Below are 22,773 nucleotides of genomic sequence, written 5' to 3'. Positions count from 1 at the left end.
ACTATAGTTACTATACTGTACAACACTGTGTGATTCTTTCAACAGTGCTAGGACGCATTTTTAAAGCAGTCACCTGTGCTCATGTTCATAATTTCCTGAGATTCTAGCTGCTGTCATCAGTTTTGCTACTGAATGCTTGCTTATGGATATGATACATATGAAAACGGCTGGAGGCGTGACGTGTGGGCGGAGCTAAAGAATCACAAGCGCGAGTAAGCTTTTGCGTTGAGAGCATGTGGAAACTGTGACATTACCGTGAGGAAAAAACCATCATCCAAAACAAACGATGGCTAACAGTCAGATTCAGCGTATATTTATGATCCAGAATCAGATCAAGAGGCTGAAACTGAACGAGAGCAGCAGCAGCAACAACTCGCTCCGAGCGGAGCTCGAACCCCGGTCTCCGGCATGGGAGGCGGACGCACTAACTAGGAGGCAGAGATATTTGAAGCAGTTTTACTCACCGCCTGTGGTTCCAACACACGATTGTGACGCTTTTTCATTGGGATTGAATCATCCTTAAGAAATAAACGATACGCAAATCCATCGTCAAACTGGGCCTTGTTTGTAAAACAAGCATCTTCGAAATGCAGGGAACAAACACAAACACTTGCACAACTCCGTTGATGCTCTGTAAAAATAAACTCCATCCACTGGTCCCTTAATGCTGTTTTTTTTTTTTGGTAATCTGTGCAGGGTTGTCTTGGCCTGGCAACCAAAAACACAATTCTTTTGTGACTTTTCACGATGCTCTCGCTCTGATCAGTGAATAGCTCTGATCAGTGAAATGTCTGTGCTCAGCCTCGCTATACGGGAGCGCGCGCTCTTAGTGCCCTTAAGTGCCCTTAGGACCCATATAAGGAAATTCCGCTCCATCTAACATCACACAGAGCCATACTCGAAAAAAACTTTCCGAAACTTGTGACAAACCGGAAGAGGTATTTTTGGAACATTGTCCATGTTTAGCGTGGGAATCCAACTCTTTAACAGTGTAAAAAACTCAGTATGCATGAAATAGCATTTCACCCCCCCCTTTAAAGTGATATCTTACAAAGGTGCGATTTTATGTAGTTTATTGTCTTGACCAAGGTAATCATATGTAGACAGGTTTGCAACCCAGATTTTTTAAGGCATTTAACCATGAAAATAAAACGGAGTAAACTGATTATAATTTTATTTAGCATAGTACAGTTTAATGTTCAGTGGCATCTGTGACAGATAAAAGTGCTGTGTTTGACCGGTCCCAGTACTGCAAAGGCAGTATATCATATAGTTACAATAATGTATTAATATTCTCACAATAATGTTGTTACTTTCATTTTCAAAACTGTAAGAAAGTACATTTGTTAAGTATACTGGTACAAATATAAAGTACTACAGGTTTTTTTTTTCTTTCACAGGACAGTAACATTACAGAAATATGTTCTTTTACAACATCATGCATTGTTGTAGATTAAACTACCCAACAGTTTTACTCTCAATACCTTAAATATATTAGAGTATACAAGATGATACTTTTACTTAAAGGACTTCAGCCAAAAATTTAATTTCTGTAATCATTTACTCACCCTTAAGTTGTTCCAGATTTGGAATTTTTTTATTTTTGGGTGAACTATCCCTTTAGCAAAGGTTTTAAATATGACAACTAGTAGTTTCTCCCCAATATGGTATTAGTAGTTATTATAGTTTACTAAAGTATCTCAATATTTCTTGTACTAATTACGTTGTAGCTCTAAACAGTTTCTCTTTTCCTTCCTTCCCTAAATCAGAGCAGACCCCTGTACTGCAGAATAGAGCTGAATGTGTCAGCGCTGGACAGGTGTTTAATGGTGTTGTTCTGAGCAGTGAGGTTCTGACAGAGCTGCTGGATCTTCTGAGAAGTGCCATAATCCAGACCCTGGTGTTTCTGATCTGTCTGCTTGTGGCACAATATAAAGGTCTCCAAAGTGTTTGACATTGCTTTGTTCCACTGTCACCGCATTGTCCTCCGAGTCTCTGGGGAGGTGCTGGCCATTCACCAAGAGATTGACACCTGAAGACCCCAGAACACATGGAGGCAGCGCTGGGCTCAAACTGATGGTGTTTTTCTGATGTTAAACCTAAGCTATGTAAATGGTTGTAAAACGTACTTTCAGTTATGTATAGAACAATATGTTTTAATGTGTAAAAAAATATTTACAGGACAAATAAATAAACACATAACAGAATGTTTTGTGAAAAAATATATATAAGCTGCATTAAAAAAATGACAATGTACATGAGTAGTTCTCTTTTATTTACACATGAATATGAAAAACTAAAATACAAAATGTACAGAAAGTACTCAGGTTTATTTATGAATAAATTACACACGGAAAAAGAAAAATATATACAAATTATGCATTTCATTTTTAACTTGCATCACAAAAATAATCTAGAGAAATTAGGTTTTTCCATTGATAATATGACATTTAAATAATAATAATTAAAAAAAAAACATTGAAAAACTATAATATACCCATTCTTTCCTACTGTTATCTCTTGGCCAATGAAGAATGTAATTGTTATGCATTCTCTTAAGAAGAGAAAGCTTGCACTCTTCTCTCTCTCTCTGGAGTTTGACGTCCTCCCTGAACAGCTCCACTCACTCCCTCACCTGTCCCAGGACACTCACTCCCTCACCTGTCTATGTTTAGTTATAATTTGATTTTAACCCAATGACATTTTTTGTTGGGGGCTGCAAAGTGGACAAACCAGTTCTGGGTTAGCTAGGGTAGTTAAATGTGTGATTGCGAGATGTAAATGTCCGGCTTAGATTAAGCCATTAACAGCGTGAATGCAAAGTGACTTACATTGTAAACAATATAATTCCCAATGTCCATATGTGTGCACTGAGGTAAATTGTTCAGGTCTCTGTGCCGCTGCAGGGAGCTGCCTGAGAGCTTCTCCAAACAACTCCTGATGATGGGGTTCTGCGTGCACATTTGCACAATTCTGAGACATTGAAGCAACTTCCACAGTTGCTGCAGCACTTGTCTGGGAACAAGTGTACTGAGATAATTAAATTAATGATTTTCCAACTCTCTTCTCAGATACTCTTACTCAGACTCATCTCTTGGAATGATATAGATGTTGGTGAGGCTTCTCCAATTAGGCAGCGGTTTTATCGTGCTTCCCAAGAAAAGAGGAAGTACATCGACACAGAAGTAGAGTACCTTCTCGACAGTGGGCTGGCTGTACCTTCTGCATCGGCCTGGGCATCACCATGCCTTCTGGTTAACAAGCCAGATGGTACCTTTAGGTTTTGCACTGACTATCGGAATATTCCAATTAAAAACCAAGTAACATATCTGGGAGTTGTTACATGTAAAGATGAATGTTTGCGTAATGATTTAAATTGCAATCCAATTATTACTAAAACAAGTAAGAGGTTTAATATGTGGTTGCAAAGGGATTTGTCTATTCAGGGGTGGGTACTTCTGTCAAAAGCTGAAGGTATTTCCAGATCAGTCTATACAGTCTATACATCCTTATCATTGGATATTGGATATCATTGGATATTCCTCCTAAAGTTACCAAGCAATTGGATAAAATGCTTATTCATTTTGTCTGGAAAAACAAGCCTCATTACCTGAGAAAAGACATTTTATGCAACTCCAAAGATCATGGTGGTCTAGAGGTGTTGAGTTATGATACGTTAAAAATGTATTTAAAATAAATTGGCTTATTCAATATTTAAAATATAAAGACAGTATTTGGAACTCCTTTCTCAACTATTTGTTCAAGCAATTGGGTGATCTCCAATTTTTGTTGAAGTGCAATTATTCAATTGAAAAAATACCGGTGAAAATTTCATAAACAAGCTCTTATGGCATGGACTCTGGCCTATAAACATAATTTCTCACCAAGGAGGTACTATATTTGGAACAACAAAGACATCTTATACAAAAATAAAACTTTATATTTTGATTACTGGTTTGAAAACAATATTATAGCAGTTAGCCAGCTCCTAAACAATGATGAAGTTTTATTAACATATAAAGAATTTTTGAATAAATTTAAAATACCAGTTAAACCTAAGGAATTTGCAGTTGTAATGGATGCAATATTGATTTTGTCACGATCATTAGATGGAGTGCCCATGAGCTTGAGTAGAGGGCACTCCACTCAGGACCTTTCCACCCATCCACCACCAGATGTCACTTGGACACTAGCACCTCTCATACTGTTGCACCACACCCAAACTACATTACCCATAAGTCACTGCATCACAATCACCCTGCTACACCTGCACCTCATTTACACACACATATAAGCAGCACACTCACTCTCACTCACTGCGAAGTCTTGATTTGCTGTGTCTGTCATTTCTGAGCGTTTCCCTTGTGTTTGATCTCTCTGTACCTGACCTTTGGATTGTTTATACCGACTCTGATTCTCTGCTGCCTGCCCCCGACATCTGCTTGTTCCTGTTTTCGATTCTGGTTATCCCTATATACCTGACGGCGTTGCTGATCATTGCCTGTCTGACCAATCTCATTAAAAGTTCTGCACATGGATCCAAACCTCTCTGTCTCATCATTACAGATTTATTTATTTAAAAAAATAAATGTCATTTTAATGTTTCTCGTTGTATTATTTTGATGTATGGCATAATACAATTTTATTTTATTTTTTTAAATGGTGTTGCCCGGACCAACATGGCAACCGCATCATTAGTGGAGGTGACATAATTCTACGGAAAGTGTCGGTCGAGGTATTCACCAAGGATGCCCCATCTCAACTTTTCTTTTTCTATTAGCCGCTGAGCTGTTAAGTTTGCATATAAAACACTCCAAAAATGAAGATATAAATATTGAAGGGAATACATTGATAATTAGTCAGTTAGCTGACGACACTTGTCTTTTTCTTAATAATGATTCACAAGTTTCTGTTGCCTTCAATGAATTTATTATTTTCTCCAAAGCTTCAGGATTAGTAGTAAATCCCCAAAAAAGTGAAATTTTATATATACACGATTCCAATAAAAATTCTGTTGATGGTATTCTTGTAAAGCGTCATGTAAAATATCTAGGGGTTAATATATGCAAATCTGATGCAGACGTCTACATCACAATTTTCAGCCAAGGTTAGATAACATTAAAAAGATTTTATGTTGCTGGCTGCAGAGAGACTTGACAATTTTTGGGAGAGTCCTTCTGCCTAAGGCTGAGGGCATTCCACGCCTATTTTATCCTGCTTTTTCCCTTTATGTTGATCAAAAAACGATTAAAATTATTAACTCTCTGCTATTCCGTTTTATTTGGAAAAATAAGACCGAATATGTTCAAAGGATATCTATAATAAGAAACTATAAGGAGGGTGGTCTTAATGCTTTAGATTTTAATATAATTAACCAGACTTTCAAAATTAATTGGATCAAGAATTGTTTATCTAATAACGAGTTACCCTGGTTTTGGATCCCTAATCTAGTCTTCAAACGTTGTGGTGGGCTTAAATTTTTATTGACCTGTAACTTTAAGTGTACTAAATTACCTGTTAAACTGTCAAATTTTCATAAACAAGCCCTAGAATCCTGGAAGATTGCTTTTAAGCATAATTTTTCCCCACACACGTGTATTCTTTGGAACAATGAAAATATTTTGTCTGGTAACAAATCACTTTTTTTCATTGAATGGGTAAATCAAAATGTTTTTTTGTTTCTGATTTGTTTAATGCTGATGGGGACCTTTTTTCCTTTCCTGACTTTGTGTCTTTGAAAGGTGCAACAATCTCACTAAGAGATTTTAATAAGGTGACTAAAAGTATACCTGTCAGTTTAAAAACTTTGTTTAAAGCGCATTTATGTTATAGCTATGTAAACAACTATTTCCCTACACTTGCGGTTAATGGTGTTTATTTATTAGATAAAAAATGCAATAACTTTTTTATTAGAAATGCTCTTTCTTCAACTCCAGGATGCCCATCTAAAGCACAATCTAAATGGAGGATCTGTTATCCGAACTCCGATTTAAAAAAACTTGGACCTTTTCTCACAAATTATTTATCTCCAGTAAAATTAAAGAACTCAATTTCAAAATTGTTCATAGATACTACCCTTGTAATTTATTTTTGAGCAGATTTTCTGAGAATATATCTTCAATATGTTCATTTTGTAATTCTGATGAAGAATCTATTTTACATCTGTTTTATCATTGCCCATTCTCCAAATCTTTTTGGTCTGAAGTTACCATGTTAATTTTTTCTTGCTGTAAACAAAATGATAGAATTAACAGAATCTATTATTTTTGTGTCAGATTTTCATTCCAAGGACATTAATCTGGAGCATATTGTTTTATAATTCTGTCTTCTGGGTAAATTTCACCTACATAAAGCCAGAGCCATCCATTTCAAACCTAACTTTAGAATGTTTTCATCTGATATAAAGTCCCTTTTTACTTCCTTTAAGAATATGTCAAATCCGTTGAACTCAAAGGCTTCAAAAACGTGTAACATTATTGAGTCTATTGTAAGCTATCTTTTAATGATCCCTTCTTTCCTTTACATTTTTACATGTCTTGTAAATTTGTGTCTCTAAGATAACCTCTTGTGATGGTGTCCGTTTGCCCCCTGTTGCTTCAAATATGTTGTTGTTCTTTCAACTGCTATTAAAAAAAAAAAAAAAAAAAAACGGAAAGTGTGGCCCGGAACAACATGGCGGCGGCGTCGCTATACTCATAGACATCATATAGCAGAGCCATATAGAGTGAGAGTTGCGACAACTCCATTGACTCCATTGGAACGCTTTTTTTACAGCAATGGCGGCTCGTGGAGCCTCTCAATAGTTCCCGGAAGTAGCGGCAAACCGATGCCGCGCCGTAGAAGATGCAGCAGAACAAACCGTTTGCGACGCACTTTTAACAGGTAAGACGTTTAAATAATAAGATTGAATATTATCAGTACATCTTAATAACAATAAATTGCAAATTAAAACCTCCTAGTAGATAATCACTCATTAAATGAGTAGATTTAAGGTTTGTTATCAGATAACTAACAGATTAGGCTAGGATTGGAGCTGCATAAAGTTAGTAACGAACACCCTAATAATTGTAAAATCTGTTCTCATAATTCAGTTTCATCCATCGTGTTTGCAATTAGAAAAAAAGGAGTATAAACATATTTTTTTGCAGGGTGGGGAAAGTTAGCTAACGTTACATAGCCTATTACGTTAGTTCAATATAACGTGTGACAGCGGTGAGTGGAAGTGGTAAAAATGAGGTTATAAAGTTTGTTCCTTATTACACGTATTCAATTACTTAATAATAAAATGCACCCTATTGATATACATTTAGAGTGAATTGAGTTTGCAAAAACATGGGTGGAGTGTTTTTAGTCATTGTGATTCATTTACTATTACCTGTCTATATTATATAATAATACTGTATTATATACTTAGACTTGTTAGTGTATAAAAGTAACATACTGTAATATTCTGTGGGTTCTGGTAGGTGGAGGATTAGTGGTGCCACTGAAGTGTTCTGTGATGGAGCATCAGTGATGATGCAGGTCAGGAGAGCTGAGGGGACCTTTTTTTTTGATAGCTGAATTTTCATTATTTTTCTTAGTGCTGCCTTTGCATTGCTTGATCTTTATTTTTTTTTTCTTGTCTCTTAAATTTTTTTAATAGACCCTGGTAACTGGCTGATGGTTCACAGGAATGCTGACTGGCTGCTGACTGACTTGCTGCATGACTGGGCAGTGTCAGCTGTCCCTGTCTCTCCTCTCTAGCCATGTCCTTTTTCTTCACTCTCACTTTCCTTTCTCTGAGTGTCCTCGTTCTTTTTTCCTCAACCTTTGAAACTGATAGAAGTAGAATACATGGTTTTGCTAATTTTAAATATTGAAAATATCACATCACTTTACTTCAACTACTACGAGTTTGTACTTATTATATATGAATCACCTGAAATAACATAGCTGTAATCAGCAGCCATTTCTTGTATGTTCACAGGTCTAGGGGTGCATCGTGGAGCAGGGCCCTCCTCTTTTTGACCACAGGACGATGTACAAAAATTGTGGGAATAGCATCTGGTCTCAGCCTACTCTTGAATTTTTTGGTCATGACAAATTGCATTGCCGCAATTTGTCTGCATACTGACTTCAGTTTAGTTTCCACACACACCTTTTTTTTTTCTACCCACTTACAGTACATATCACATGGTGGTTAAATGCACAGTTATAGGTAACACTGATGACTCCCTGCAATGTCTCACCATGAGTCTCAGCTCCCTGGGTTTTGCAAGGCTTTGCTTGTTCCTTATTTCTAGTAAAACATTGTCAATGTAAAAAGGTGCAAATAAATGTAAGTATAATTACCTAACAATTTTTTGTTGTTGTAATTTTTATTTGTATTTAGATTGCTCCTGCTGACTTGAGCCAACCATTATTTTCTCCTCTCTATGTCAGCTGGGAAGCCATACATTCGCACACCTTTCTCTGACCGAGTGGAGCATCCCCATGCAGCACAGTAAACCACGGTGGATACTATGCAAGGACAACATGAAAGAAAGGACACATACAAAATGCTTTTCATGCTATTAAATTTATTAGAAATGTATTCATGAATTGCTGTAAATAGTTAATTGTATAATTACAATTTAAAATAACTGTTTTCTATTTTAAAATGGAATATACTCCTGTGATGCCAACCTGAATTTTCAGCATCATTACTTTTGAATGGCAGTGTGCATGTTTATATACGAGCATGCTTAAGTTGTTTTAAACCTGAATATATTGTGTACATGAATAAGTATTGTAAGAATTATACTAGATATAATAGGTATATTATTTATAATACATAATTATATTACTATATGTAAATGTAAGAATTATAAACAGTAAGCTTCATTTTACATTTATTTAACATGCTAATTACTGCTGGTAACAGTTAATTGACCCATAGTGCGGTGCGAGCTGAAAATCACCTGTCACCAGCCTGTCTCTGTACTACCTGAAAGTCATCAATATGACATGAGTTAACATTAGATCAGTGAAAAAATGGACAATATGTAACGTAAAAAGGCAACAGCAACCCGTGTTTATAAAACTTAACGTTAGCCTGAAATACGTTTTTAAAATAACGGTAATTGAACACTAATCCTCAAATATTACCCGATTTGATATTTTAAAAACAACATTGCTGTAACTACATACTCATGCTACATACATATGTCAGTGTGTTGTATAAACATATAAAATAAATGCATTTATTGACTCCTCCTTATTACCAGAAATCGCAGTTCTGTCACTCTACTCTATCAGTTTGAATGGCCGCCAAAGCACTTCCTAGAACTATTTGAAGTCTACACGAATCACGTGACAACCAAACATTTCGAACTTCCGTTGTCGCAACTCTCTCTCTATATGGCTCTGGCATAGACAGTAAGGGCTCTGGGCTATACTTGCTATTGGAGGTGACGTATTTCCGCTCTTGGGTCAGCGGAAGGCAGCCAGCCAGCCAGCCAGCCAGACCCCTCGTGGCACGTTGGGCTGTGCAGATGAGAAGTATTCATGCCATTCATGGATATAATATAGTTGTGTCCGTTAATGCCATAAAGTAAGTTTTCTATTCTCATTTCCTATTTAATCTTTTAGATTATCGTGTTTGGGTGCTTTATTGTGTTTATGGGCAGTGATGACGCACTGATAGATTAATTTAATATTTCCTCGTTAACTATTACAAAAACAGTATACGTTTGGCTTTAGAATGAAGATGTTTTCTGCTATATTGTGTATTGTATAGCTAGATACTTTGAGTTTCCAAATCTTTGGCTTTTAAAATTCACCCGTAATATTCGTCATAATCTGTGGCGCACTTTTTATTTAGTCACGTTTCTTTTATTTAGTAACGTTTCTGTACATGTGACTGTGTTTAATGGCGTCATTTTTTGACGATGCTTGTAATAACTTACATTACAGTTTTTTTTTTACTGTTTAGTTATTGGATGAATGTATATGGATACATTTATATGATGTTACTTATATTTGTTATTTGTTTAATTTCAGAAACGCACACAGAAATGCATATTATAAAGCCAACTGCAAGATTTTTCTGCAAGATGCCTACTCAACTGTTCATTAAATAACTTAAATTCAACAATTGGTCTGGTTCCTGTGTCCTGACCGGCACCCGAGAGTGATCACCACACAAAATAAGGCTCTGCAATATAGAACTCGTCCTTCTATGTCTCACTTACAACTAGAGTTACTGTTTCGAGAATGACACCCATACATGCATACATACGTAGCCCTACACACACAACATGGAATTAAAAAATACTTAAAAAGGTAACTGCAACCTGTTATCTCACAATTATGACTTTATTACAAAATCAAGACTTTATATCTCACAACTCTGACTTCATAACATGCAATTGTGACTTTATGTGACTTTAAAACTCACAATTGTGAGTTTACAATTCTGAGAAATAAAGTCAAAGTTGTGTTTGTACATTGCAATTCTAACAAAAAGTCATCATTTTGAGAAAAAAGTAAGAATTGTGTGATTTAAAACCCTAGCAACAGATGACAAACCCTCTTATGCTGAAAGGCGGTTGGGCTAGTTTTATTTACCAGTAGGTGATTTTTCTGTCAGCTGTGGCAGAGCTGGAGGGTTCTATTTTCTCACGGTCTACCTGCAGATGTTCTTCATTTACAGCAAAGGGAACCAAGAGCATTCATTTAATAAAATCAACATTATTACTATTATTTTAAATATATTTTGAAAATGAAGAATCTATTCATTTTCCTCATGATTTTACCCTACCGCGGTAAGATATTAAAATGTTGAATTCTCTTCCATTTCCACCTTTAATTACATTTTATTCGAAGGAGATGTATTATTATTGTATTTTGCCCGCAGTGTGTTTTGATTTAACATTGTAGACATTTATTTGCTATCATCTCACGATGTGACGCACTTACGATGTTATTGTTTCACTTTGGTCATGCAGACATTATGGTAAAAATATCGAAAACGGGGACCGTCTAAAGTGAATTTTGCAATATGAATGTATTTTTAACTGCGTCATGAATTCCTATAGCTTTATTAAACGTTTATATATGTAACATGTTTTACATTAAGTAAACAAGCCTACACCCAGGAACTTATAGTTTTTGACAGCGTTGAGTTTGGCATTACGCTGCTTACAAGCACTGAAAATGCTAACAGCGGGATTGTAGAACGGTCCGTGTACTTTTGCGTCCCCTTCTTTTTTTTTTTTTTAACCCAAATGAGATACGGAGGATGCGGTTTCTGGTTCAAACATTAAACCATTTATATATATATATATATATATATATATATATATATATATATATATATATATATATATATATATATATAAAAGAACTTTTAGCTTCGATATTTGTATGATCGTAAACATACTGGCTTAAAAATGTTTAGATAAAAAGTGTCTGCTCAATGCACAAATGATCTTAGTGCCCCTTTCCGAGGTATTGTTTTCGGAGTCTTCTACAATAGGTTTACATACATGCATTTTGTTTTCATGAAGATGTTGGACCAGCGACAGGCAAAATATATATGATCTGCATTCTTCTGATTTCTGTTTTTCTGCGCTTACATTTTTGGAACGTTGTTTTCGTTCAAATGCGGTCAAAAGTAGGTTAATCTACTGCTGCAAGCTGAGTTATGCAAGCAGCTTCTTGTAGCCAATCAAATGAGTCTCTCGCTGACTCTCCGTTTACTTTTACCTGATTGGTCAAATAAACGTCATATGCCAAAACATTAATCTTTATTTAGATCCGGATCGTTCTCGCTGACAGAATGGTACGTTTAATGTACACATAGATCAAAATTAATGATAATAATTACAAAACTGGATTGAAACATGATACTTTATAAGTTGCTTACCATTAGGCTATGTGTTCATACTGAATTTCGGGCTGTGTAGTATCCTTTTCTTCCTTAACAGGCTATATATTATATATTCGTTTTTTGTAACATTGTAATTTTGATGATACTTAAAGATGGCCTAGTATCTGCACTAGTTTAATACATGTATATTTTCACCTGTTTACTGATTAGAGATCATTCCATTGTTTAAAAAAATGAACCAAGAGTAGCATATATATATATATATATATATATTAAACTTTTCTTTATTTACTTTAACATGTAATTTAAGGGGATTTGACTAAATATTATTAATTAAAATATTTATTATCTCTAACTTACTGGAAACTTATTCACCATTTATCATCTGTAATACCATTGTGTAACCACTAGATGGCTGTTTAGCTCTCTATATAAACGTGTCTGTGGGTGGTCCCTAGTGGCTGGGAACATTACATTCCCACTTAATTAGTTACTTTAATTTGGATATAAATTAAGACCTCAATTAAAGACATTTTTACCAAAGTTGTATTATTTTATTTTGATTTGAAGTGCAAGTTTTTGTTTTGGTCAAATCTGGACACAAATAAATGATATTGTTGCTCATACTTGCTTCCTATAATAGCTTGACCAGTTAAATGAAAGTAATCAGAATTATCAAAATGACAAAATTATACTATTAAATGTTAAATACTGTAAACAGAGACATGGTCTGAAAAACTGACAAATTCATGTAGCTTCATTGGTTTAGTAAAAAGGTTTTACAAAGTATAGCATTCTGATACTTAAAGGTAGAATTTGTAAGATATTTGCAGTAAAATATCCAAAAACCACTAGGCTAGTGTTATATATTTTGTCCAGCTGATTACTAACAATATCTCTAATGTTTTCAACTACTTGTAAATCATGAGAAAATTCCCATTCTTAACAGTGACACGGGGAAGTGCAGTCGCCTGTCACTGATGTTAATTACCCTTTGTGACCGCCTTTACTGACGTAGAAACCACATGACAACAGTGTCCTGGACAAATGCGGAAGTAGTGTCCAGCATCCAGCAAACCACTAGCTTGCTTCAAGCAGTTCCTTTTTGACTTCTTCTTGCATGTTTTATGGTGGTTTGTGTTACTTATTAATGGAACATAATTACTGTTTACTGTCTGCTGCTGGTTCTGTCGACAAGGACAGCTCCCGTAAACATAAGTGTATGGGCCAACCGAACAACCCAAGAAGAGTTTGGGACAAGAGGAGAGAAAGAGCGAGGATCAATATAGGTGTTGCATTTTCTAGATGGAGAGAGCTTTGCAACAAACTTCAACTAGAAAGAGATGCCGATTTGTGAGTTGGGTTTGTGAGTGGACCCCAGACCTCGCATCCATAGAATGTGATTGGTTCTATAACTGATTGGAATATTTTTAGCCAGATTCCAATTGGGATGTCAAGTTTCATACTTTTCTTGATTGCGTAGAAATTTCTTTGTTGTGCCTCGTCTCTCTCTCTCTCTATGTATATATTTATATATTTTTATGTAAAGTATATTATTATAGACTATACTATAATAATATAATATAAGTTGTCTGGAATGAAACATTATTAGGTAATTTTTTTTTTTTTTTTTTAAACGAGCGTGTAGGTACTCCAATAACAAGCCATTCTATTAGGTAACATTTCAGTACTTGACAAACGAAGAGCAACTCCTAAGAAGCACTTACGGAACAGCTACGTGCGATTGTGTTAAGTGTATTTTTGGCAAACGCACATGAAACAATAAGGATCAATCGTAAAACGCAGCCCAGATTAATTAATGGCTTGACACAAACCGTACTGAGGCAGAGCCTAGTACAGAACTTCCTTTTTTTCTAGGCATAAATTCTGCAACCTACCAGTGAAACATTTAGTTTATCTCATTAATATACCTTTATTTTGCACCTGAACTCAAAACTACATACTAGCCTATACATCTTTGGCAAATCTTTGTGCACTCCAGTGTGGGGAGAATATATTAGACAAGCACAACATATGTTTCTCTACTCACAAACTTCCAGTCTTATAATTTGGTTTGGCTTATCTAAAATGTTTATTTCTTCCTCAGGTGTTTTTGTGGAGGATATAAGTGGAGTTACAGTGTCAGTGATGGGGGGAGACAAAGTAACTCTACACACTGATGTTGAAACAAACCAGCATGAAAAGATTAAATGGTTCTTTAATAGCACTCGCATCGCTCAAATCAGTGGAGATCTACGAAAGATCTGTACAGATGTTCAGTGTAAAGATGGTGATGAGAGATTCAGAGACAGACTGAAGCTGGATCATCAGACTGGATCTCTGACCATCAGAGACCTCAACACCACAGACTCTGGAGAATATCAACTACTGATCATCAGCCACAGCAGCAACAGTGTAAAGACCTTCAGTGTTGCCGTAAATGGTACATTTTTTGTGGATGTTTAAAGACAGGCCATATACTTAAATCACAATTTGTTTATTTGCACAGAGAGGTTCAAAGCTGTTTATCCTCGTTACCTGTATTACAGTAGCATGGGATTAACCATAATATTTAATTCTGTTTGGTTCACCAGGAATCTGAAGAGCACACCAGCCTCAGTGACATGTTGTTGCTTGTGTTTTTTTATTATTTAATATTTGTAATTGTGTTATTATTAAATAATTCTATTAATTAGATGTACATTTTTATTCATTAAAACGTTCGGTCTAGTAATAAATTAATAGTTTTAAATTGATAGTCTATTAATAAATTAATAGTTTTATTGCTATTATGAAATCCTTAATAGCAATAAAGGAATTTTCACACTACATGCAAATGTACTTAATTTTTCATCCCGCAAACTTGATTCTTTTATCATTTTTTTTAATATCAGTTAATTATTGTTTTCCAAACTGTCAAGTTACAAGAAATTAATGCTTAATATCTTAGATATTAATAGTTATTTATTTATATTATCATTGTTTTGGTTTTAAATGTATATCTTTGGCATGTCTGCCTTTATTTTATACAGGGAAGTACAAGGAGCCGACAGGAGTCAAAGTGAGAGATCTTCAGCAGGACCATGAGCTGGGACTTGAAGTGTGATGTGTCAGAGCTCTGCTCTTTAAGATGTTGGCTCTGACATTGTTTTTTATTGCAGAAAAAATATATTTTAAACAGCTGTTGTCTGTGTTTCAGATGTTCCTGCTGCTGAACGATATAAAATACAGAGAAAGTCAGTGAAGGAGGGAGAATCTTTCACTTTTGATCCTGGTGACATAAATAAAGACGATATGATGAAGTGGTATTTTAATGACTCTCTCATCGCTGAAATCACTGGAGATCAGAGTAAGATCTGTTCAGATGTTGAGTGTAAAGAGAGATTCGGAGACAGACTGAAGCTGGATCATCAGACTGGATCTCTGATCATCATGAACATCACAAACACTGACTCTGGAGATTATAAACTACAGATCAGCAGCAGAAACTTTACCATCCAACGGCATCGCAGCATCAGTATCACCAGTTACAATAACTTCAGTGTATCTGGTGAGTATAATTTAGTTATTCCCTTGATCAAGTTGAGATAGTTTAATGATTTGTATCTGTTCATTGTGGCCTGTTTGACAATGAGAGCTCTAGTTAATAATATATCATTGAGATAATCTCTTCACCATTGTATGTATGTTGAATGACATATTTATCATAAAGTGATCACCATGAACAATGTCTATAATCAGTCAGCATTATAATGCTGTTTGAGCTGGTGATATTAAAACAAAACAAACAATGCCACCATTTCTCAGTTGACTCATCATCATCCTGTAAATCACAAACTCATCTGATGACTTCAGTAGAAGTGTGAAATCAATTAAAAGTCAATCTCCTGTAATAAATACTGTCTTTATCATTTCAGATCGGAGTGTGCTTTTACTTGTCATCACAGGAATATGTGTTGCTCTTCTGCTGGTGCTTGCAGCAGGTTTCATTGGTAAGACTCTCTCTCTCTCTCTCTCTCTCTCTCTCTCTCTCTCTCTGTGTGTGTGTTTGTGTGTGTGTTTGCTTTTGTGTTTTCATGGTGTGTGATATGGTTTCACTCAGTCATCATTACAAAAACACCAATATAATTGACTTTTTAAGACACTTTAAGATTTCATGCCCGCTGGATCCTCTTGTAAAGAGCAAGCACTGAACCCCGAAGCCTAGAGATGTTAACCTGGATTTAGCTAACGCTGGAATGTACGTTCACGGGGTAAGATACCTGGACACTAACCTGGTTTTTGGATCCAAAATTTGAGGTTAACCGTTTGCTTTGAGTTTGCGTTCCCGGCTTCTACCAGCTAGACCAGCACCAAACCAGTTTGAGGCAGCAAACATTCATGTTGTACCATCTTTGCATAATTTAATTAAAAAAAAGAAAAATAAATAGAAAATCTAAGCCTTGGTGAAGCTATGTTCACATTTGTAATTTATAAGAGGTAGCGATATTCTTTATAAGTGTTAAGACTCATCCACAACCCACTGAAACAACTCGTTCTAACACACCCCAAATCTCTACATCATGTGGGAAGATTTGCATAATGCCACCCAGATGTCCAGGCAAAGAAAGGCATAACTTTTATTCTTCTTGTAGTATTGTTGTTGCTGCAGCCATGTCGTATAGACGCTGTGTGTTAGGTTATGAAAGTGAAACTTTGTTTGGCCTTCTAGAAGAAGACACGACTAGAAATCATGTTTATATCATGTTTTAATGGGTTTAATGTTTACGTCTCGTCACTCCTGCCGGACAAGGTATCACAATATGCTAAGGGGTGTAACTTTTCCATCACATGCTTGAGGTATTCGGCCAATCAAAATGCATGGGATAACTGGCCAATCACAGCACACCTCACTTTTCAGAGCGATTTAAAACTCGACACGTTTCATAAGGCGGGTCATAGAGGAGAAATAATAAATTACAGTATGTGGAAAATAATGTTTACCTTACACATAATGATGTTCTTTTTAGCAGCATCATATCACCCCTTTAAAAAGTCAAACAGTCAGGACTATAGAAGCACATTTGTTGTGTAAGATTGAGACGAGCCAAAATTTGAAAAGGTTGCATGCTGTGTTTTTCAAATAAGAGATGTAAAGGATCCCAGTAAAGGATTCCAGTAGAGGATTCTGTCTTCAGTGTCTTATCTCTTATGTCTAGAGTTAGCTGGGGTTAATTTATTATTTAAAGGGGGAAGTCGTGGCCTAATGGTTAGAGAGTCGGACTGGCAATTGAAAGGCTGTGAGTTCGAGTCTTGGGTCGGCAGGAATTGTGGGTGGGGGGAGTGCATGTACAGTTCTCTCTCCACCTTCAATACCACAACTTAGGTGCCCTTGAGCAAGGCATCGAACCCCCAACTGCTCCCCGGGCGCCGCAGCATAAATGACTGCCCACTGCTCCAAGTGTGTGTTCACAGTGTGTGTGTGTGTGTTCACTGCTCTGTGTGTGTGTGCACTTCGGATGGGTTAAATGCAGAGCACAAATTCTGAGTATGGGTCACCATACTTGGCTGAATGTCACGTCACTTTCACTTTATATGAAATCCCCTAACGTATTTCTGTTCTTTATGTAACTATCAAGAAAAACTAAATTCTTGTGGTTTTGTGTTTGTGTGACTGATACATCAGTTCTGTTAATTTTTATTTACCTTCTCTGAATCTATTTTCTTTCTTACAGGAAAATGCTGTAGAAGACGCAAAAGTGGTATTCGCAAAAAAAATCTATCAGCTCTGTAGTATATACGCAAGTATACGCAATGCTTTTTTTTTTGCCTGGACATGTGCGTAATACGACTTATAAGGATCAATATCTGCGTGTCCGCTGCAGCGAGAGAGCTCCGCTCAAATGCCATCGTGAGCACCGGTGGACCGCTCGAGTTGAGGGCCGATCGACGAAGCTAGTGAGACTCCCCCTACATTGGGCACTGTTTCTTAATTACACCAAATTGCAGTGCAGTGTGAAGTGGCTCATCCGCCAGCCGCGCGCAAGAGCAGAATCACCCACACAGCGCTGCGTTTGCGCCACAATGTAAAGTGATTAACAGCACAAGTAGCTTCATCCATTTAGATGCGACACAGAATTATTGTTATAGTCGTGTGCTGTGATATATGAGAACATTAAAGCCAAGATAATTTAAGCTGCATGGAGAGGTAAAAACGGCAACAGGCCTATAAACTTGTTCAGTAATTTACCATGGCTTTACTCTTTAGTGACCAACATCTTACTAATAGGCTTAATGACATAAGCTAGAACTTCTTTCTTTAGATGTTTAATTCTAATTAATTTTAATAGAAATAAAATGGTAATTCTGTAAGAGTCTGATTCAATATAAATATCAGTGTCTTTTATAAATTAGGTGTGTATTATTTACAAATGATATAGTTCTTAAAGCGATAGTTCACCCAAAAATGAAAATAACCATTTACTCAGCACCATGTCCTTCCAAACCTGAATGCATTTCTTTCTACTGTGGAACACAAAAAGAACACTGTAAAACCGAACAGTGAAATCAATCAAATGAAATTAGTTCATTTCACTCAAATAATAATGAAAGTGCATTATAATAAGCGTTTTCTGGTTCCCAGCATGCTTTGTATCAAAAAAACAAGGAAAGTAAATGTAGGAACGAAGTCTTATTTTGTGTGTTTTACACAAGTTTAACAGAGAGAAGTTAGTACTTAAATGTTGTGTTATGTTAAGATTTTCAAAGGTTTCTGTTATGTTGGTTTTGTAGTGTTACTGTTCTGGTGAAGAGTAGAGCGTGTGGTAAGTTGAGGATGGACAACAAAAGACTAGATTTGAGTGTAGATTTGAGTTGAGTGTAGATTTGAGTTTTTTTTTTGTGAATACTCCTTAATTATAAGTTGAGAAATATCCATTTATAAGATAACATTGAGATAAATTCAGGAAACTGGAAATGTAATTTTTTATTTTATGTAAAACATTTAAAAACATCACTTAAATGTTTTTGTGTAATGTTACAAAATATGTTTTGAGTTCTGTGAACTTGTTAGGGTTTACAGTGAAGATAATTTGAGAAATCCAAGACATTTTTTCTTTTTTGTCCATACAGTGTCATGATTCTGCCCTCGTGTCCTTGATTTTTCCTAGTCTTGAGGCAGGATCATGACAGACCCGTGTTTTGTGTACAAGCGCATGGCCTTGTCTTTGGGCCATGTGCTTGTGTTGTCTCGTTCCCTTGCCCCGCCCCCCTTGTTAACCTAGTCGTGTCTTGATTGTCCCATCTGTGCCACCTGTCGTGTCTTGATTGTTCCCTCTATTTAGCTTTCCTAGTGTGCTCTGTCTTGCGTCGGTTCATTGAGATTTGTTCATCACTTGTGATTGTACCTGTTCCTGAAGAAGTGTTTTGTATTTCTGTGAGTGTTTGTTTATAGTTAGTGTTCCCGTGCTTTGAGTCTTTGTTTATCCCGTTAACTCAGTCCTGTTCAGTTATTTTGTATTTCCCTAGTCAGTGTTTTCCCCCTCGTGGGTTTTTGTTTTCCCTTTTTTGTTAAATAAATCCTGTGTTAGTCACTTCCTGTCTGCACCTGAGTTCCTCCCTTACCAAGATCCTGACAGAATGAACCGACCAAAAAGGAACTCAGCAGACAGGAGGCAATTCTGGTTATCATCAGCCAGCAAGCGGGATGGTTATGAGGGCTCTCGCCTAGTGGTGTTCCGGGGGACCAGGGGAGGTCGCTCCGGAGCAAGTGGTCGAGAGGAGGAGCCACAGAGGTCCCCCCCACCTACCCAGCTGCCAGCAATCCCAGAGGGTCGTGTCCTGGCCGTGGCAACCCTGGGGGATCAGGCAAGCCCCTCCCAGAGTCCTGAGGTGCCCTCCACAGCCAGCAGTCTCCCCATGAAACGAGGGAGACGGTTTTCATGGGAGTCAACTTCAGAGTCTTCGGCGTCCGAGACTGCCCTGCCCGAGACCAAACTCCCCCAACCCGCCTCTGACCCAGCTGTGGTCTCTGCACCGCGCCCAAGGAGGAAGAGGAGGAGGAGGGGGCCTGCCGGTCCTGTGACCCTGTCTCCTCCCGTGCCAGCAGCGGAGAGCGCTGGCGTGCCCGACCCAGCAGCGGTGAGCGCTGGCGTGCCCGACCCAGCAGCGGTGAGCGCTGGCGTGCCCGACCCAGCAGCGGTGAGCGCTGGCGTGCCCGACCCAGCAGCGGTGAGCGTGTCCGAGCCAGCAGCGGTGAGCGCTGGCGTGCCCGAGCCGGCAAAGAAGAGGGCAGTATGCAAGTCGGCAGTCGTGAGAGCGCAGGAGAGTGCCGCGGCCGACTCTTCAGCAAAGACTTTAGTTCAGTGTATCTCATCTCGTAAGGAGATGCCAATTGTCTTAGCGGCTAAAGCCTTTTCTGATTATTTGTCTAGTCTTGTCCGTATCCTAGAAGTCCCCGTCAGTCCTGTCTTGTCCTCAGACCCTGTCCCCAGAAATCCCGAGTGTCCTGATGTCGTCTCCCCGTGTCCCGTAGATGTCGTCTCCCCGTGTCCCGTGAGTGTTGCCCCGTGTCCCGTAGATGTCCCGTGTCCAGTAGATGTTGTCGTCCCGTGTCCAGTAGATGTTGTCGTCCCGTGTCCAGCTGTCGTCTCCCCGCGTCCCGTAAGTGATGCCCCGCGTCCCGTAAGTGTTGCCCCGCGTCCCTTGTCTGCTCCTATCATGTCCCCTGTCAGTTCTCCCGAGACCCCTCCCCGCCCCTCACCACCCAGACCTGCCCGTACCCCCCGTCGTCAGCCTTCGTCCTGTCCTCCTAAGATTCCTGCACCACCCACCCACCCTGGTCTGTCCCCCATGAACTTTGTGGTCCCGCCTCCTCCCCTTCCCTGTTTGTTTTTTTTGATTTGTCACCCTAACCCTGCCGTCGTGTATTCATGTCTGCCTTTGTTATTATTTGTCATGTCTTGTTGGTTTGTGTCGGTGTCCCAGTCTGTCATGTCAGTCGTGTCCCGTGTTTGATGTTCCCTTGAGGAGCGTCTGGAAGCCGCTCCTTAAGGGAGGGGTTCTGTCATGATTCTGCCCTCGTGTCCTTGATTTTTCCTAGTCTTGAGGCAGGATCATGACAGACCCGTGTTTTGTGTACAAGCGCATGGCCTTGTCTTTGGGCCATGTGCTTGTGTTGTCTCGTTCCCTTGCCCCGCCCCCCTTGTTAACCTAGTCGTGTCTTGATTGTCCCATCTGTGCCACCTGTCGTGTCTTGATTGTTCCCTCTATTTAGCTTTCCTAGTGTGCTCTGTCTTGCGTCGGTTCATTGAGATTTGTTCATCACTTGTGATTGTACCTGTTCCTGAAGAAGTGTTTTGTATTTCTGTGAGTGTTTGTTTATAGTTAGTGTTCCCGTGCTTTGAGTCTTTGTTTATCCCGTTAACTCAGTCCTGTTCAGTTATTTTGTATTTCCCTAGTCAGTGTTTTCCCCCTCGTGGGTTTTTGTTTTCCCTTTTTGTTAAATAAATCCTGTGTTAGTCACTTCCTGTCTGCACCTGAGTTCCTCCCTTACCAAGATCCTGACATACAGTAGAAATCAAAGGTATAAGCAAAATGGTTTAGTAACATTCTACAAAATAAATTATTTTGTGTTTCACAGAAGTAAGTCATTTGCTTTGAATTTCAGTAATATGGATCATTATTTGTTTCTGTCCTGTTTTATTTATTCATTTATTTAGTCCAATTGAAGGCCCTGTAACCCAGCAGAACATGGGCTGGATATGTCCAGGGCCAAATTTGAACCCGGCCTACATGCTGAAAAATCGAACTCCCTTCTAAAAAAAATAAAATCAGAGAAAAAAGCATAAAATTAAGATGAACATAAAAAATAATAATAAAAACATTCTATTCAGATGTATCTCTAAAGCACTTTCCACAATGAATATAATTCCAAAGAAATATGTTGAAATTATAAAGAAATGTAAAAATGCGCCAACAGATGGGTTGAAACCCTCTGGAAGTCAGTGTAGACTTGAAAAAGAATCTGATGTTAAATAGTCCTGTTGTGTGTAATATGAATAGACCAAAGCAATTCACAGATATTGCCGGATAATCACTTTACCTCTACCATATGTTAAACAAACCTCGATCATTTGTGATTCTGGCTGTCATCCTTTCTAGCATTGTCTTTAGCTTTCACTTTGCCAATTATAAGCTATATATTGTTAGTACCGTGGATAGCCCACAGTTATTACCCTCTACTGGATATAAAAGGCTCTCAGTATATTTTGACATTGCAGAATGTTAAGTTTTTCTTCTGCAGTTATTTTGGTCAAAGTAACTCAAAAGTAATACAGGAGTAATGTAACACATTACAGTTCTAAAACAATAATATTTTTCATGTAAAGAATTACTTTTAAATGACAGTAACAAGTAATTGATAATGTATTACAGCTTGGAAGAAACTTTCACAACACAAATTTAACAAATCTCTGCACTTTAAACTTTTAGATTTATATTTTTATATTTTAGATTTATATATTTTTCTATATTGCTTGTTTAGAAATTGGTTCTGGATTATTTTTGCTGGGTTATTGTAATAATTACGCCAATGTTTAACAAGACAATAATGTATATGTACAAATAAAGGTTATTTAATTTGTTCTGAATGACATGTGTCTGTTTAACTATTACATTTTGACATGTTTAACTATTTAAATACACAGTGAAATGACATTGACAATTCAATTTTAAAAAGACAAAGAACGCAAAATCTAAAATAATCCTTAAAATGTAAATAAAGTAAAAGACTCCTAGGTGGATGTGCATTGCTTAGGGTAATTCAATGTATGGTTCACCCAAAAATGAAAATGCTGTCATTAATCACCCTCATGTCATTACAAACTTGTAAGACCTTTGTTTATCTTAAGAACACAAGTTAAGATATTTTGGATGAAATC

General features: G+C 37.4%; 1 protein-coding gene and 1 long non-coding RNA gene across 2 annotated transcripts; both read left to right on the top strand.

Annotated features, from left to right (window-relative positions):
- Positions 1 to 6,760: 6,760 nt before the first annotated feature.
- LOC127987264 (uncharacterized) lies at positions 6,761 to 9,154 on the top strand. The gene is made up of 4 exons (XR_008161142.1): positions 6,761 to 6,882; positions 7,467 to 7,524; positions 7,646 to 7,827; positions 7,970 to 9,154. It is a non-coding gene; the product is annotated as an uncharacterized LOC127987264 (long non-coding RNA).
- A 1,175-nt stretch (positions 9,155 to 10,329) lies between these two features.
- Positions 10,330 to 22,482, top strand: LOC127987223 (uncharacterized). The gene is made up of 5 exons (XM_052589501.1): positions 10,330 to 10,787; positions 13,962 to 14,297; positions 15,054 to 15,404; positions 15,772 to 15,846; positions 17,569 to 22,482. Exons 1-5 carry the CDS (start codon positions 10,745 to 10,747, stop codon positions 17,625 to 17,627), a joined length of 864 nt encoding a protein of 287 aa, XP_052445461.1. The 5' UTR covers positions 10,330 to 10,744; the 3' UTR covers positions 17,628 to 22,482.
- The last annotated feature ends 291 nt before the right edge of the window (positions 22,483 to 22,773 follow it).

The sequence above is a fragment of the Carassius gibelio genome, chromosome B22, assembly GCF_023724105.1.
Source record: "Carassius gibelio isolate Cgi1373 ecotype wild population from Czech Republic chromosome B22, carGib1.2-hapl.c, whole genome shotgun sequence".
NCBI classification, from domain to species: Eukaryota; Metazoa; Chordata; class Actinopteri; order Cypriniformes; family Cyprinidae; genus Carassius; species Carassius gibelio.
Note: the sequence above shows the minus strand (reverse complement) of the source record. Positions and strands in the feature narration are given on the sequence as shown.

What these genes read in the sequence shown, in the direction of transcription:
- LOC127987223 (XM_052589501.1), top strand. Translation starts at nt 10,745, where the DNA reads ATGAAGAATCTATTCATTTTCCTCATGATTTTACCCTACCGCG. An exon ending in CATGATTTTACCCTACCGCG is followed by an intron (nt 10,788 to 13,961) that starts GTAAGATATTAA and finishes TTTCTTCCTCAG; the next exon opens with GTGTTTTTGTGGAGGATATA. An exon ending in CAATAACTTCAGTGTATCTG is followed by an intron (nt 15,405 to 15,771) that starts GTGAGTATAATT and finishes TTATCATTTCAG; the next exon opens with ATCGGAGTGTGCTTTTACTT.